This window comes from Cervus elaphus, chromosome 26 (genome assembly GCF_910594005.1).
Source record: "Cervus elaphus chromosome 26, mCerEla1.1, whole genome shotgun sequence".
Taxonomy (NCBI): Eukaryota; Metazoa; Chordata; class Mammalia; order Artiodactyla; family Cervidae; genus Cervus; species Cervus elaphus.
The window spans coordinates 38,332,948-38,350,996 of record NC_057840.1 but is presented as its reverse complement, the minus strand read 5'-3'; the positions used below and the strand labels follow the sequence as shown (position 1 = coordinate 38,350,996).

General features: G+C 38.1%; 1 protein-coding gene across 1 annotated transcript in view; it reads left to right on the top strand.

Moving 5' to 3' along the window:
- Positions 1–18,049, top strand: part of TFB1M (transcription factor B1, mitochondrial) — a 64,395-nt gene that overhangs the window by 16,213 nt on the left and 30,133 nt on the right. Inside the window, exons 3-5 of the mRNA XM_043888340.1 lie at positions 3,774–3,882; positions 5,130–5,281; positions 13,589–13,708. Of these exons, the coding sequence (XP_043744275.1) occupies positions 3,774–3,882; positions 5,130–5,281; positions 13,589–13,708 (381 nt within the window). The remainder of the gene's footprint in view (positions 1–3,773; positions 3,883–5,129; positions 5,282–13,588; positions 13,709–18,049) is intronic.

Sequence of the window (18,049 nt, the reverse complement as noted above, 5' to 3'; positions counted from 1 at the left end):
CAGCGAAATAGCAACTTTAAACTTGGGAAAGGAAGGTAAATGTGTATTTTTACCAGTTTCCTCGTATGTAGCTGTGTTTATCAAGGTGGAAAACATTTCAAATATGGTTGAAGTTATCAGAGCATGTAAATTAATGCCACAGAGCCAAATTTACATTGTTTTGTTTTAGCCTTAATTACTAATTACTTCATTACTTCCTATATATTGACATTGTGAAACATAAGCTTTTAATTCTGCCTCTTTGTTTTTGGTACAATTATTTGTTTTGTTTTAATTATGTGAAGGATAATTACAGAAGAGAATTTAATGTTCTTCATTAATGGTAAATGCTATCATGGAAACAATTTTTATACGGTAAAAGCCTGTCCTATAGAAAGAGAGATCTCCCTTTTTTTGTAGTATGTCTAAGTTACTATATTTTCTAAGTTTGTCCAGAACTCATCAGATTAAGTCTTAGCAAATTATGGTAACTTATAGTAGTCCATAAGTACATTAATATCAGAGGTGCACAATTATTTTTGCTAAACTACTGTGGCTAAACAGATCAAACTAGATGATTCCCATAACTTAAGATGGTTAGCCTCTAATCAGCATATGCATTTCAGCTATGCGTTTCTCCAACATTACAAGTATAATTGACTTATCAGTGAAATAAATGTTTGCAAGTTTTTGGACCTTTCAAATGCTATGGGCCCCCATATATCATAGGCTAGGAGAGGAGTTTTCCAGCTTCATAGAAAACTGAATGCCATTTGATCATTCACTTATTCATTTGTCAAATACATATATAAAGCACCTACTGTGTACTATTGCAGCCGCAGGGGATATTAAAGAAGATGAGAGGCAGGTGCCCTTAAGGGGCCTCTGTTGTTATAGGGGAAAGAAACCTGTATATATATGATTACAATACACAGTGCTATAAAGAAGTGTGTGCAAGGCACATTGTTGACCCAGAGGTGTGAATGATCTACAGCTAGGTGCCTTGGTCCATGTCTCCTCTATGGCTTTCGAGATGGTGCTTTCATCCTTCCTCAGTTGCCTGAATTAGAGGAGAGTTAGGATAGAGAATTCAGCTTTAATTGAACTAGAGAAGAAGATCCAGGGGATGCTAAAGGCAAAAGTTCCTGAGTTGGAGCCAAGGTTCTCTGAGTTCCCTGAACTGAGATTTAATGTGGGAAGAGGGTCACCTTTTCCTTTTGTAATCTACTTTATTTTTTTGACTTTTATATTGTAAAATAGCCAGTAACAATGTTGTAATAGTTTCAGATGGATAGCAAAGGGACTCAGCCATACATATATACATGTATCCATTTTCCCCAATTCCCCTCACATCCAGACTGCCAGTAACATTGGGCAGAGTTCCCTGTGCTTTACAGTAGGGGGACCTTGTAGCTATCCACTTTAAATATTGCAGTGTATGCATATTGATACCACAACTCCCTAACTATCTCTTCCCCGCACTGTTCTTTAGATGTACTTGTTTTCATTGATTTTACTCTCTCTTGCATGTTAACTTTATAAGCTCATGGATTGCATCTGGCTGTTGTTTGTTTCTTTACTAAGGACTTCAAGAATCAAGTTTTGTTTTGAGTCTAGGGCATTTAACACAATGCACGTTTATAGATGGCTTACCTGTAAGGCTCCTTTTAGTTAGGTGCCAACACTTCAGTACTATGAGCATTTCTTAAGGTGTGATGCTAAGGTGGATGAGAAAGAGGGAAAAAAGATGAAAGAAGTGCTTCTGTTTTTTACTCAGAAAAACTGAAGAAAGGAAGGACAACAAAGAGTGGAAGGTAGAAATTGTCCAGGAAGTAGCTTTTGTTAAAACATGCAGGATAATTCACTAGGTTGAAAGTGCCTGTGGATCAGAATTACTTCAGGAGCACTCTGGTCAAGGGAGTGTCTCAGAGTGCCACGTAAAGCTTGGCAGTGACACATGACTTTTCTGCTTGGTTGACTCTGCTTGCAGATTTGGTTAAAGATCTTGACAATATGTAGAATCCTTTGTATGTACTTAAGATATAAAGATTTAGTTAAGTTCATCTTTCATATGATTTTTCCTAATTCTCAGTATTTCATTATAATGTCTTTAGTCTCTATTTGTTAATCAGTATTTTGATTGACATATAGTTGACTTATACTGTTTCAATTTCTGCTATTCAATTATGGTTTTTCATAGAATATTGAATATAGGTCTCTGTGCCTTATAGTTGTTTAGTCACCAAGTCACATCTGACTCTTTTGTGACCCCATGAACTATAGCCTGGTAGACTTCTCTGTCCATGGGATTTCCCAGGCAAGAATACTGGAGTGGGTTGCCATTTTCTTCTCTAGTGCTAAATAGTAGCATCTTGTTTATTCATCCTATATATACAAGCTTATATCTGCTGTCCTCAACCTCCTACTTGATCCTTCCCAAACTTCCTCCTCCCTGGCAGCCACCAGTCTCTTCACTGACTGGTCCATGATTCTGTTTCTGTTTCATAGATAAATTCATTTGTGTTGTTTTTTAGATTCCATATATATATGATATGATATTTGCCTTTCTGTTTCTGACTTATTTCACTTAGCATTGATAATCTCTTGTTGCATCCATGTTACTGCAAATGGCATTGTTTCCTTCTTTTTTTAATAGCTGAGTAATATTCCATTGTAGAGAAGGAAATGGCAGCCTACTCTGGTATTGTTGCCTGGAGAACCCAATGGACAGAGGAGCCTGCAGATTGCAGTCAGTGGGATCACAGAGTCGGACTTAGTGACCGAACAGCAACGATATTCCATTGTACATCTGTATCACATCTTTATCCATTCATTTGTCGATGGACATCAGGTTGTTTCACATCTTGGTACTGTGAATAGTGCCACTAAAAACATTAGGGGACCTGTATCTTTTTGAATTACAGTTTTGTCTGGGTATGTGTCCAGGAGTGGGTTTGCTGGATCATTTGGTAATTCTGTTTTTAATTTTCTAAGGTACCTCCATACTGTTTCCCACAGTGGCTGCACCAACTTACGTTCCCACCAACTGTGTAGAAGGGTTCCCTTTTCTCCACACCCTCTCCAGCATTTGTTATTTATAGACTTTTTAATGATGGCTATTCTGATCAGTGTGAAGTAGTTTTGTGTTTCTCTAATAATTGGCAATATTGATCATCTTTTCTTGTGCCTATTGGCCATCTGTTTGTAGAAATGTCTATTTAGTTCTTCTGCCCATTTTTGATTGGGTTTTTTGTTATTGTTGAGTTGTATGAGTTGTTTGTATATTTTGGAAATTAAGCCCTGTCGGTTGCATTGTTTGCAAATATTTTCTCCCATTCTATAGGTTGTATTTTTGTTTTGTTTATGATTTCCTTTGCTGTGCAAAAGGTTGTAAGTTTGATTATATCCCATTTGTTTATTTTTGTTTTTATTTCTGTTGCCTTGGGAGACTTAAGTAGTCCCCAGTTTAAAAATACAGGAGTTAAGTTTTTGCTAAATCTATACCTAAATATAAGCTATCCTGAGGGTCAAAATTATGTCAATATTTGTGATCTTATAGGCGGCTGTTATACTATTATCTGCCACCATTCCCAGTCATTCTTACGTGTTGAAAGTCAAACACCACAGTTGTCTGTTGCAGTGGACGCAGCATGCTATTAGTTCGTTAATGATCATTCTTAATCTCTAACTTTTCATATTGATTTAATGATGCACAGATTTGGCTGGAACAAAAAATTAATTCCACTGTTCTCCAAAATGTATGAGCTCATTTTATTGACCTTTTTGTAAACTAGATGCTTTCTGATGCAGCACCTGGAAAACTGAGAATCATCCATGGAGATGTCTTGACGTTTAAGATAGAAAGGGCTTTTCCAGAAAGTCTCAAAAGACGGTGGGAGGATGGTAAGTGTCTTTGGGTTGGTTTTCTTATTTTCTTTTGTAATTGTAATTGTTTAGATTACAAATATTTGTATTATTAGTCATACATTATAAATATTTATTATATACTTATATTAAAATTAGATAAACAAGTAGGTAAGGTGCATTGCAATTTTTTCTGCTTTTACACTTTCTTCCAAAATAAAAATCAAATTGCTTTCTCTTCATCCAAATTTATCTGATACTAATATTTTTCAAATATTTTGGGGTCTGTTCATATAAACTTATGATACCATATAAAGATGGAATGAACTAGAAAGTGTTTTCCAAATGGGGAAAAAAGTGTTTTGGTGAACCAAGCCATACCCCACCTTTCTTTTGACTTTATTTCCTCTGTCTTTTACGTTCAGTGACCTTCTGTGGCACTCTTCATTCATAGACAGTTTATTGGGTGCCTGCTATGTGCCAGCTCCTTGGAACACACAGATGTGTTTCTTGCCCATAAAACCCCTCAGAGCAGCTGGAGGTGTGACTTGGGGGTGCCTCCACACCAGGCTCCTTCAGAGTGACTGGCTCTGCCCGTCTCCCCCTTCCAACCGGCTCTTCTCAGTGACCACCTTCCGTTTTCTGCCCTGCCCAGCCAGTCACAGACAACAGGAGTGACCCACCTGACTGCCTGCCGCCAACCTTCTCTAAGTTCCCCAGTGTTAAACTGTTCCTCTCATCTAGAAGATTTGCCTGCTTCTGTTTTCCCTGATACCAGGCCCACCTAGTCTTCCTTTCACCTTGTTTTGAGCTTTCTCTAACTTTGCTGGTGGTTTATTTTTCCACCCACATCTTAAATCTTGTTTCTCCTGCCATGACTTCACTTACCACATATATATTGTACACACTTAATCTTCATGTCCAACCTGTATCCCTTTCCTGGGTATCTGACAGATTCTCTGGTGTCCCGTAGGAACTTTGACCTCAGGTCCAAGGCTAAATGATCTTTTCCCTCAAACCAGTTCTTTTTCTTGTTTTCCTAAGCCAAAACCTGGGGACTTTAACTGAATAGTAGTTAGGTGGGGTTTTTTCCCTTTAATTCAAAGCTGATTGTGAGCAAACATTACTTCTGAATAATAAATGGACTGAAAAATACTCAGCCATTATCTTTTTGTATGCTTTTGTTTGATGCTATTAATACCCAGTTTGATTTTACTCTTAACTAAAATTGTATTCATAACACATTGATGAAATAATCAAACCAAGTTTTTTCTTATGCCAACCAGATCCTCCAAATGTACACATTATTGGAAATCTGCCTTTTAGTGTATCAACCCCACTGATTATCAAGTGGCTTGAAAATGTTTCTCAAAGAAATGGACCATTCGCATATGGTAGAACCCGGATGATGTTGACTTTTCAAAAGGAAGTGGCAGAGGTAAGTTTTAACTTTTTCTGGTTGTTTTATCACATGATCAAATTACCAGAACAAAATAAAAAGAATATTATCAGTTTGGAGTTGAGAAAGGTAAGAGGGTTGGTTGGGTGCCTCATTATTCAATATATAGACTTAGGTTCGCATAAGCCTGCTAGGTATTCCCATGACTGGCATGTTCCAAGTTTGTCTCTAAAAAGTAAACCCTCAGAGCAGTGAAAGCAGTTTTTGAAGCAAAGAGATTAAAGGAGGGAATCTGCAGGCTATCAGCAGTTCTTTTTTATGACAAATGAATATAAGAGTGTATCATGTATTTTCAGAGCTTTGTGTGTGTATGGCTTAATCAAAAGAACAGCTGAATCCCCACCACCCAAGTCAAATTGTTATTCAGTTGCATCTGACTCTTCACAACCCCATGGACTGGAGCACACCAGGCTTTCCTGTACTTCACAATGTCCTGGAGTTTGCTCAGACTCATGCCCATCAAATCGGTGATGCCATACAACCATCTCATCCTCCATCATCCTCTTCACTGTGGTATTGACCATCTAGTGATGTCCACGTATAGAGTCCTCTCTTGTGTTGTTGAAAGAGGGTATTTGCTATGACCAGTGTGTTCTCTTGGCAGAGTTGTTAGCCTTTGCCCTGCTTCATTTTGTACTCCAAAGTCAAACTTGCCTGTTATTGCAGGTATCCCTTGACTTCCTACTTTAGCGTTCCAGTCCCCTATGATAAAAATGACATCTTTTTTTGGTGTTAGTTCTAGAAGATCTTGTAGGTCTTCATAGAACCCTTCAGCTTCTTTGGCATTAGTAGTTGGGGCATAGACTTGATAACTATATTGAATGGTTTGCCTTGGAAATGAAGGATCATTTCTGATTCTTCTGATGAAGGAAATGAAAGATCATTCTGTCATATCTGAGATTGCATTCAAGTACTGCATTTCAGATTCTTTTGTTGACTGTGAGGGCTACTCCATTTCTTCTAAGGGGTTCTTGCCCACAGTGATAGATATAATGGTCATCTGAATTAAATTCACCCATTCCCATCCATTTTAGTTCACTGATGGCTAAAATGTTGATGTTCCCTCTTGCCATCTCTTGTTTGACGACATCCAGTTTACCTTGATTCATGGACCTAACATTCCAGGTTCCTATGCAGTACTCTCATTTACAGCACCGGACGTTCATCACCAGCCACATCCACAGCTGGGTGTCATTTCCCCTTTGGCTCAGCCTCTTCATTCCTTCCGGAATTATTTCTCTGCTCTTCTCCAGTAGCATATTGGACACCTGCTAACCTAGGGGGTTCTTCTTTCACTGCCGTACATTTCTGCCTTTTCATACTCTTCATGGGGTGCTCAAGGCAAGAATGCCAAAGTGGTTTGCCATTTCCTTCTCCAGTGGGCCACGTTTTGTCAGAACTCTCCACTGTGACCCGTCCATCTGGGTGGCCCTACACAGGGTGGCTCATAGTTTCATTAAGTTGCACAAAGCTGTGGTCCCTGTGATCATTTTGGTAAGTTTTCTGTGATTGTGGTTTTCATTCTGTCTGCCCTCTGATGGATGAGGGTAAGAGGCTTGTGGAAACTTCCCAATGGGAGGGACTAGCTGTGTGGTTTGGAAAACTGGGTCTTGCTCTGGTGGGCATGGTCATGCTCAGTAAATCTTTAATCCAACTAAAGTCTTTAATCCCATTAAAGACTTTAAATCCAATTAAAGTTAAGTTAATAATTAGATTACTAACATCTCTGACACCCTCTTGTATGCCTCTTTCTGATTGCATCACCTGTTCCCCACTTATTACCAGGATAATCTATACCATGAGTTTGCAATTTATTATTCCCTACGTAGTTTATCAGATTCTTACCTGTATAATAATATATTTCAGTTTTGTCCATTTTTCAACTTTATACAAATGGGTTCATACAGTGTATATTCTTTTTATCCTTATCTGCTCATGATGTCCATAGCTGTAGCTTATTTATACAACTATTTACTATCAACTGACTGTTGATCTGTCAGGCTTATCTGTCTGTTTTCCTGTTTGGGGACCCCGCATTAGTTTCAGTGTTTCATTATTACAAACAGTCATGAACATTCTTATGTTGATCTCAGCTAGTACACATAGGCAAGATTACTCTAGGGTACAAACCTCAAGGTGGCAATGCTGGGTCATAAGGCTTGCAACTTCAAATTTACCACCCTATTCTGCAGTGTCAAATCTGTTGATAATTGATTTTCCATTTCAGATTCTGTACTTTTATCTCTAAAAGCTTCGTTTGAGTCTTATTATATCTTCCCTTTCTCTCATGTTTATGCTGTCCTTGGCATCCTTATGCATATATATAATATTTGTAATAGCTATTTCAAGATCTTTGCCTACTAATTCCATTACCTCTGTCATTTCTGTACTATTTTACCAGTTGATGTTTCCCACCCTCTTTGCTCTGGGTCCCATTTTTCTGCTTTGCAAGCCTGGTAATTTTTGTTACTATACTGGCTATTGGGAGGCCTTTTTTTTTTCCCCAGTGTTGTTGAGGGTCAGATTTTCTTGTATAGGGTTGAGTGGTGGGTTTTGTTCTGGCTCATAGATAAAGTACTTGCAGATTGGTTTGAGGTTTGCCTTTCAAGCTTTGTTATGATGGGTCCAAAGCAGCCTTTGACCAGGGGCTAAGTCCTACTACTAAGCCATGGTGTTTCTGAGGAAGCCACCCTGTGTCCTGTGTATTTCATGGGCTCTCTACTTTAGCTGTTGGGAATGCAGGCTATATCCAGCCCTGTATGAGCTCCATTTTGTCTTGACAGCTTTCCAGTAGTACTTTGTCCAGCCTCCCTAGCCTTGAGGAGTTACCCTCATACACCCCTCGCAGATCCTTGCTCTGCTCAAAGTGAGTCTCCACTCCCTCCCTTCCTGTCTCTACCTCCTTCCTAAGACCTCTCAGCTCCGTGATGCACTTCTCTGGTAGCCTGCCGCACAGACTGTCGCTGCCTCGGCCTCCCGGAACATCAGCCTCTGTCTCCCGAAGCCCAGGTCTTCTCTGGCCCCTGTGTCTTGGCTCTCCCTGTGCTGTGGCGTGAGGGTGGCCTCCCAGCCATAAGCTGGACAGGCCCGAGGCTCACCTCCTTTCCCTTCTGGCACTGATAACGGCCCCTTACTGCGCCATGTCCACTTTATAAACCTGTTGTTCTGTGTATTTTAGTCAGCTTAATGGTTGTTTCTATAAAAAAAAAAAGCAAGACAGCTTAATATCAGAATTGCTTTGAGAGTAGACACTGGATGACTTAGTTCAACTCTTCCAGTGTCTTCCTCTCAAATAATTTATGCATGTATTATAAGAAATGTTTTCTTACATCCATCCCTCTCTCCCCATGTTCCCTTACAGAGTTTTGCCCCATCCCCTACTCGAGGGACACTTCCGGTCAGGCCAGCTGGTGAACGTCCTCCAGGGCAGAGGACAGGCCCCACAGCGAAGGTCTGCTCAGCATTAACAAGCCCGAAATGTCAAAGCCACCAAAGTTGAAAATTCTCGTTTTAGAGTATTGGACCATAAAATCCATCACAAAAGCGTAGAAGCCTTTTGTGTTTGTAACAAACTCTTAAGATGACATCCTCTTTTTCCTGAGGTCCGAGTCATCCCCTTGTGACTTGTCAGTGCTCTTCTGTTGGTTTGAATCGAGGCCGTGCTAATAGTTCTCTTTGTTGCTTTTTTCAACTTTTGGATTTGTCCTTGGATTTTTTTCCTCAGCTGATATGATGATTATGGTATTTCTGCTCTTCAGTAACACAATAGAAATGCAAAAATACTCCCATTCTTTGGGGGGAAAGAGTAAAGGAACAGGCTGAAGAGGTGGAGAAACATTTTCAATGACTCAGTGTCACTTGTTATTAATAACAGTGTTGCTTCCACTTTACCATATGCAATTATTTTTCTTTAACAAAAAGTTGATTTAGTTAAATTTTAGTTTGAATATTAAGAAGAGTTTATATTGAGTCTATAATTAATGGAGTGCTTTAAAAGTATAGATAACACTGGTCCTCTGACTGATTTTCACATTTTTGCAAGTGAGAGTTTCAGTGGAAGACTATATAGCAGCATTCTCCTATTTTCCCTCTCTTTGTTCTTGACACTGTCATATTTGCATTTTGAATTTTAGCCACAGAAAGCACTTAGAATTATTTGCTTGGCTTGGCTTTGTGAGTTACAGAGCAGAAACGAGCATGTTTGTCTTGTTCCTTTCTCTCTAAGACGACAGGGTGTAAATGTAAGAATTCAGCTCATACACATTAAGGGGCTTATAGACACTTTAAAGTTGCAGCTCATAAAATAGAATCAGACTGTATAGCAGTAAATGAGACCTTAACAAATCTCATCTAACCGCATGTTACGGGTGATGAAACTGAGACTCAGCGTAGCTTAACTGTCATGGAGCTAGCTGCAGGGAGAGCTGAACCTGAACACAGGCCATATGCTTTCTGCTGAAATCATGATGTTCCAGTGCTTTGTGTGACTGGATCTATGGTCTTTTCTTTCTGGGTCCAGCATCAACCTCTTTATCTACCATCTCCAGAGGACCATGGCTGGAGAAGGGAATGGCCTTTCCATAAATTATCTAGTTCTCATTGTCCCTGATATTTGGCTCTGCAGTTTCTCAAGCATAAGCCTAATTTTTCTACGTAAAATTATTTTACATGAATAGAAAAACTGTTCTTGTGAATTCATTGACCCCTTGTTTTTCTTACACTCAATCAGAATTTTTTAAAAGCTCGAGGGTTAGAGGTTTCCTTTTACTGAAAAATTACCTGGTTTGGTTCCCTGAACTTTTTGCTCTTCAAATATATCTTGTAATGGAGTTTGAATTTTCATAGCTTTACCTGTAATATATCAAAGAAACATCAAATGTTTGAGTGGTTGGATCAATCAACCGTTGAACTCTTAGGGTAGCTTTTAATGAAGTCTTTTGCAGAGCTTTCTGGTCTGTGGATTGAATTCTTCCTTAATAAATGAGGGACAGGTATTTGTGCTGCTTTCTTCCAGGTTATGAGATTGACGTGTTTTCATCTCCAAAGCCTGTGTGTATTTGCTGCAAAGATGGGATTGTTGTTGTTTAGTCACTGAGTTCGTGTCTGTGTCCATGGACTATAGCCCACCAGGCTCCTCTGTCCGTGGAATTTCCCAGGCAAGAATACCGGAGTGACTTGTCATGCCCTCCTCCAGCGGATCTTCCCAACCCAGGGAGGGAACCCTCATCTCTTGCCCTGGCCACCAGGGAAGCCAGAGATAGGAGGGTTAAGATTCATGGGTCAGGATACACCTTTCTCCTGGCAGAAGTGGATACATAGCACTCTTAAATGAAAGACACTTTCATGTGTCTTTATAGCAAATTAGCTTTCCCTCCATGCCTCTCTGGTTTGCTTTTGGTTAAAGTGATTTTTAAATTCTCTTCCTTTTATCAATGGGAACATACTTTTCAAATGTAAAATAAAATACTAGAAGAAAATCCAGGCTGAAAAATTTTTTAAGTATCCGGGCATTTCTTTTGGTTTATTTTCTAGTTTTGTGATTATGTTCATGCTCGATTTTAGTTTTGTGCAGGTGCTTTGAATTGTGCCAGTTTGTACAATGAATTTTAGAAAATTTGAATCTTAACGGCAGTGGTAAAATTAAGTTCCTTATTTTCCTTTATGAAGAACTAGAAATATTTTTGACCATTTGATCCATGAGATGATTATTTAACAAATCTGTACTTCTGTTGTTTTTGTTATTTGCTTGAGAATATATAGAATTCTAGGTTTTACTAAGAAAGAATTGATTTTGTGGTATATGCTGTAGCAGCTCATCACTTGTCTTGAACTTGACTTCCCAATAAATTTAACTGTCCAAATATAGACAGGAGCCAGGTAAATTAAAGTAAAAAGGGCTGAGATGAGGTATGGCTTCTGAATAACAAAATGTACTATAAAAATCTATAGTTAACTTTGCCTGTAGGAAATTTTCTCAGCATCTCATATTAAAGCCTATGTTTAAATCTTACTAAAGGCAAAGCTTTTACAAGTCAAATTACATGATTTTCATGGCCACAGTTGGTTAGAAGCAGCAAAGTAAAAGGGACCATTAGAGGTTAACACAGTGAAGCAGGAAAGGGAACACCCAGCCCAGTAAATAGAACTTAAAGAATCACTCCATCTCTGACTGTTGAGTAGTGAGGCACACCTGACCCAGGACTGTTCCAGTAATCATTGCTGTCTGCAATGTTGACTCTGTATCCTTTAGAAGAGGTTTAAATGTTGACTCTGAAGAGGTCCAGGGAGCTCTAGGAACAGGATACATTTTAGAAAAATAAGTGTAATTATTTCATCCATCACTCAGCTTTGTCCAACATAATACCACATTTTTCATACCTTTTTTAAGAAATAAGATATTACAAATATGTTTGGAGCCCTCTTCTATCTCCCCCTTTCCCCTCCTGTGAATTGAACTGTCTAAAAATTGATACTCAGTATTCCCATGAACATGTTTTGCTTGCTCTGCAGATATAGATAGATATACACATGCCCATAGAGAATCAGCGATAAGAAATAATCTTTTGAAGTTTTCCTATGAGTGCAGTCATACTGTACCTATCTTCTGTCAATTATTTGCTCTATTTGGGGATTTATGTTGGTAACTCTTGTTATTCATTGTAACTATTTAGTATCCATTGTCAAAATTACCACAGTTTAATTATTCATTCACATATTGATGGATCTTTGTTTTTTGGATACTACATATAGTATTGCAATGAATATCCTTATAAATATCTCCTTGTAAAGCAGGTCTCTAGAATATATTCATAAAAGTAAACCTGATGGATTACAGCAGTTTACTCAACTTTAGCTTACCAGTCCCCACTTACTAGCAGCATATGAGAATTCCTGTTGCTCCATATACTTGCCAATACTAGGTTCTGTTAAGTCCTTTTTCTGTGGTGTAAATTTTGTTTATTCATGAAGTACGAAATTGTATCTCAGATGGTTTTAATATGCATATCCGTGATCTGTAATTTACTTGAGCATAGTTTATGATTATAGTTCGTTTGGGATGCTACAATGTTTCTTGTCTTATTTTCTATTTGTCTATCTTTAGATTATTGATCTATAGGAGTTTATTCTATATTCTGAGCACTAATCCTTTGTCAGATAAGAGTTTCAAATACCTTCTCTTAGTCTGTGACCTATCTTTATAGTAGTTTTCATTATACAAAAGTTTTTAATTTAAATAGAACAATATATATCAGTCTTTTTTGACTACTGCTTTTGCATTATTAAGAAAGTCTTCCCTGCCATGGGAGTCATAGATATTTACTCATAAAATTTTAAAATTTTAGTTTTCACTTACTGTTAATTCACTTGGAATTTATTTTTGGTTATGATATGAGATATGAACCACACAGTCCTCTTTGTAAATTCCTGCTTATACCGAAGTCACCAAATGATCCATCCTTCTCCCACTAGCAGTTGCTGCATCACATCTGTCACATTTCAAAAGTCCACATGTGCTTGAGTCTCTGAGGTTTTTGTTCCATGGGTATATTTGTGCCTCTAACAATATGATACTGCCTTAATTTTGATATCTGGCAAGGTGAGTGCCCCCATGTCACCTCCACAGAGCAGTCCCCTGCCTCCCATTGTTGATGTTCTTTAGAAGTGCCCTGGGGTATTCTTGGCCCTTTTTCATATAACATTTATATGGAATTTAAAGTTCTTTTCAAAAATCCTTTGGGGATGTTGTTAAATTGTATATATTTATGAGTTAATTCACAGATGCCTAATTTTAAAATAAAAATGTTTGGGTGTTTAAAAGAAAGTAAGTTTTTTGTTTAAAAAAAAAAAAAGTTCTCAAAATCAGCCAGTTCAAGAGTTCTAAATATTCATGGTTTTATTACATTTAAATAAAGAAGGATACACCATTGGAAATGTTCATTGAGACATTGGGGTAGTTCATAAAACTAAAGCATCTTGAGTTCATTATTCTTGCTATTTTCACCTATCTATATTATGGATTACTTGTTTCATACAGTATCTTATACTTTGAAAATCCCAATAGCCAGTGGTAGGGAAATTTTCTAATTTGATTTTTTTTTTTAAGTGCATTGCGTGTATAACTCACACTTCATAGATGTACCTCAGTGTCAAAGGAAAATGTTCCCCATGTTGGCTATATATCATGTTAAATAGCCTATGCTTTTAAAATTTACCTCAAAGAATCCACCTAGTGTCCATAGATGATAAATGAGTTATTTGCGAAAATTCCTCTTTGTCCTTCTGCAGAGACTTACAGCTACTACTGGAAGCAAACAGCGAAGTCGCCTCTCCATTATGGCCCAGTACCTCTGTGATGTTCAGCACATCTTGACAATTCCAGGTCAGGCTTTTGTCCCCAAACCAGAGGTGAGTTTCTGATTATTTGTTTTAAACAATATAGTATACTAGGACTAGGATGTGTCATAGAAAATTATCGCTAGAATCTGATCTTCTATGCAAACTGTACCATAAGTTTTTCCTTCCCTCTTCTACAACCATAAAAATCACAGTGGTGGATAAGTTCAGTTCAGTCTCTCAGTTGCGTCCAACTCTTTGCGACCCCATGGACTGTAGCACGCAAGGCCTCCCTGTCCATCACCAACTCCCAGGGTTTAGTCAAACTCATGTCCATCGAGTTGATAACACCATCCAACCATCTCATCCTCTGTCGTCCCCTTCTCCTCCCACCTTCAATCTTTTCTAGCATCAGGGTCTTTTCCAATGAGTCAGCTCTTGACATCAGGTGGCCAAATGGAGTTTCAGCTTCAACATCAGTCCTTCCAATGAATATTCCTTTGGGATGATTTCCTTTAAGATGGACTGGTTGGATCTCCTTGCAGTCCAAGGGACTCTCAAGAGTCTTCGCCAACAACTACAGTTCAAAAGCATCAATTCTTCGGCACTCAGCTTTCTTTATAGTCCAGTTCTCACATCCATACATGACTACTGGAAAAACCATAGCCTTGACTAGACAGACCTTTGTTGGCAAAGTAATGTCTCTGCTTTTTAATATGCTGTCTAGGTTGGTCATAACTTCCCTTCCAAGGAGTAAGCGTCTTATAATTTCATGGCTGCGGTCAACCATCTGCAGTGATTTTGGAGCCCCCCAAAATAAAGTCAGCCACTGTTTTCACATCTATTTGCCATGAAATGATGGGACCAGATGCCATGATCTTATTTTCTGAATGTTGAGCTTTAAGCCAACTTTTTCACTCTCCTCTTTCACTTTCTTCAAGAGGCTCTTTAGTTCTTTGTTTTCTGCCATAAGGGTGGTATTATCTGCATATCTGATGTTATTGATATTTCGCCCAGCAATCTTGATTCCAGCTTGTGCTTCATCCAGCCCAGCATTTCTTAAGATGTACTCTGCATGTAACTTAAATAAGCAGGGTGACAATATACAGCCTTGACGTACTCCTTTTCCTATTTGGAAGCAGTCTGTTGTTCCATGTCCAGTTCTAACTGTTGCTTTCTGATCTGCATATAGATTGCTCAGGAAGCAGGTCAAGTGGTCTGGTATTCCCATCTCTTTCAGAATTTTCCACAGTTTGTTGTGATCCACACAGTCAAAGCCTTTGGCATCGTCAGTAAAGTAGAAATAGATATTTTTCTGGAATTCTCTTGCTTTTTCGGTGATGCAGCGTATGTTAGCAATTTGATCTCTGGTTCTTCTGCCTTTTCTAAAGCCAGCTTGAACATCTGGAAGTTCACGATTCACATACTGTTGAAGCCTGTCTTGGAGAATTTTGAGCGTTACTTTACTAGCATGTGAGATGAGGGCAACTGTGCGGTAGTTTGAGCATTCTTTGGCACTGTCTTTCTTTGGGATTGGAATGAAAAGTGACCTTTTCCAGTCCTGTGGCCACTGCTGAGTTTTCCAAATTTGCTGGCATATTGAGTGCAGCACTTTCACAGCATAATCATTTAGGATTTGAAATAGCTCAACTGGAATTCCATCACCTCAACTAGCTTTGTTCGTAGTGATGCTTTCTAAGGCCCACTTGACTTCACATTCTAGGATGTCTGGCTCTAGGTAAGTGATCATACCATCGTGATTATCTAGGTCATGAAGATCTTTTTTGTACAGTTCTTCTGTGTATTCTTGCCACCTCTTCTTAATATCTTTTGCTTCTGTTAGGTCCATACCATTTCTGTCCTTTATCGAGCCCAATGCATGAAATGTTCCCTTGGTATCTCTAATTTTCTTCAGTGGATAGTTAGCTCTTAATCTGATTTTTCTTCCCCTTAAACGGAATGACCAAACGTCTAGGTTTATCTGCGTTACCCTCATGGTGGTATTATCATTACTATAAATGTTTTTATCTTGAAGTTGTATTTTGTCCAATGCCTTTTCTGCATCTAGTGAGATGATCACATGATTTTCTTTCGTTTAATTGATGTGTCATGTGTTACATTGATTGATTTGCCTATGTTGACTCATCTTTACATCCCAGGAATGAGTCCCACTTGGTCATGGTATATAATCCTTCTTTGTGTTCTCAAATTTGGTTTGCTAATATTGGTGAGAATTTTTCTACTGTATTCATTAGGGATATTGGTCTACAGTTTTCTTGTGGTAGCCTTATCTGGCCTTTTTTCAGGTGAATGCTGTTTTCATAGAATGAGTTTGGAAATATTCCCTCCTCCACAGTTTTTTGGAAGAGTTTGAGAAGGATTGATGTTAATTCTTCTTTGAATGGATTTTTTAGTTAAGAATTTTTTAGTTAAGCTATCTGGTCCTGGGGTTTTCTGTGTTGGGAGGCTTTTGATTACTGATTCAACCTCTGCTTGCTATTGGTCTGTTCAGATTTTCTGTTTCTTCCTTATTCAGCCTTGGTTGTTTGTGTGTTTCTAAGAACATATCCATTTCCTCTAAGTTGTCTCATTTCTTGGCACATGATTTGTTATGGTTGTCTCGTCTGTTCCTGTGTGTTTCTTCAGTCTCAGTTGTAATGTCTCCTTTTTCATTTCTAGTTTTGAGTTTTCTCTTTTCTTAGTCTAGTTAAAGGTTTGTCAATTTTAATTTTCAAAGAACCAGCTTTTGGTTTTGTTTTTTCATTTTTTATTTTCCATTTATTTCTACTCTGATCTTTATTTCCTTCTGCTAACCTTGTTCTTTTTCTAATTTCTTGAGGTATAAAGTTAGGTGGTTTGAAATTTTTTAAGTTCTTAATATATATATTTGTTGCTGTAAACATCTCAGAACTGCTTTTGCTACATTCCATAGGTTTTCAATATGTTGTATTTTCATTTATTATTTGAGATTTATTTCTCTTTTGATTTCTTCTTTGACCAATTGGTTGTTCAGAAGTCTGTTATTTACTTTCCACATATTTGTAGATTTTCCAGCTTTCCTTTTGTTGATTTCTACTTTCAATACCATTGTGGTCAGAAAAGATAATAGATGGGATTTCCATCTTTAATTTTCTGAGATTTGTGCCTTATCATGATCTATACTAGAAAATGTCCCATGTCCCGTGTGCACTTGAAGAATGTGTATTCTTCTGCTGTTGTGTGGAATGTTCTTTATATGCTTAAGTCCATTTACTTTAGAGTACGATTTAATTCTAACATTTCATTGTTGATTTTCTGTCTGGATGATCTATCTGTTGCTGACAGTGGCACATTAAAGTCTGTTACTCTTACTGCATTGTCATCTATTTCTCCCTTAGTATTTGCTTAATATATTAAAGTACTCCAATGTTGGGAGTATATATATATTTACTATTGTTGTATTTTAAAGATGTATTGACCCTTTTATCATTATATAACAACCTTGTTTGTCTCTTGTTATCAGTTTTTGGCTTGAAGTCTCTCTTATCTGATACAAGAATGGCTCGGCCCCTTTTCTTTTGATTTCTACTTCAGCCCTACATTTTGAGCCTGTGTGTGTCTTTATAGAGTTGAAATGAGCTTCTTGTAGGTAGCATATAGTTGCTGGGTTTTTTTTTTTAATTTATTTTAATTGGAAGATAATTACTTTACAGTACTGCGATGGTTTTGCCATATGTCAGTATGAATTGGCCATGGGTATAGGTGAACCAACCCTCCCTGTCCCCACCCTATCCCTTCACGTTGTCACAGAGCACTGACTTTGGGTGCCCTGCTGCATCCATCAAACTCGCATTGGTTACCTGTTTCACCTGTGATAATGTATATGTGTTTCTTTTTTCTCAAATCATCCCACTCTCCTTCTCCCAGTGAGTCCAGATTTCTGTTCTTTATGTCTGTGTCTCCTTTGCTGCCCTGCACATAGGATTTTTGGTACCATCTTTCTAGATTCCATATGTATGCATTAATATATTTGTCTTTTTCTGACTTTGTGTAATAAGTTCTAGGTTCATCCACCTCATTCGAACTGACTCAGATGCATTTCTTTTTTATAGCTCAGTGTATTCCATTGGGTATATGTACCACAACTTCCTTATCCATTCATCTGCGGATGGACGTCTAGGTTGCTTCCATGTCCTAGCTGTTGTACATAGTGCTGCAGTTAACGATGGGCATCTTCTTCATTTCTGGTCTCCTCGGGGTATATGCCCAGTAGTGGGATTGCTGGGTTCGGTTGTAGTTTTATTCCTGGTTTTTTAGGAATGTCCATACAGTTCTCCGTAGTGGTTTTATCAGTTTGCATTCCCACCAACAGTGTAAGAGGATTCCCTTTTCTCCTCACCCTCTCCAGCATTTATTGTTTGTAGACTTTTTGAT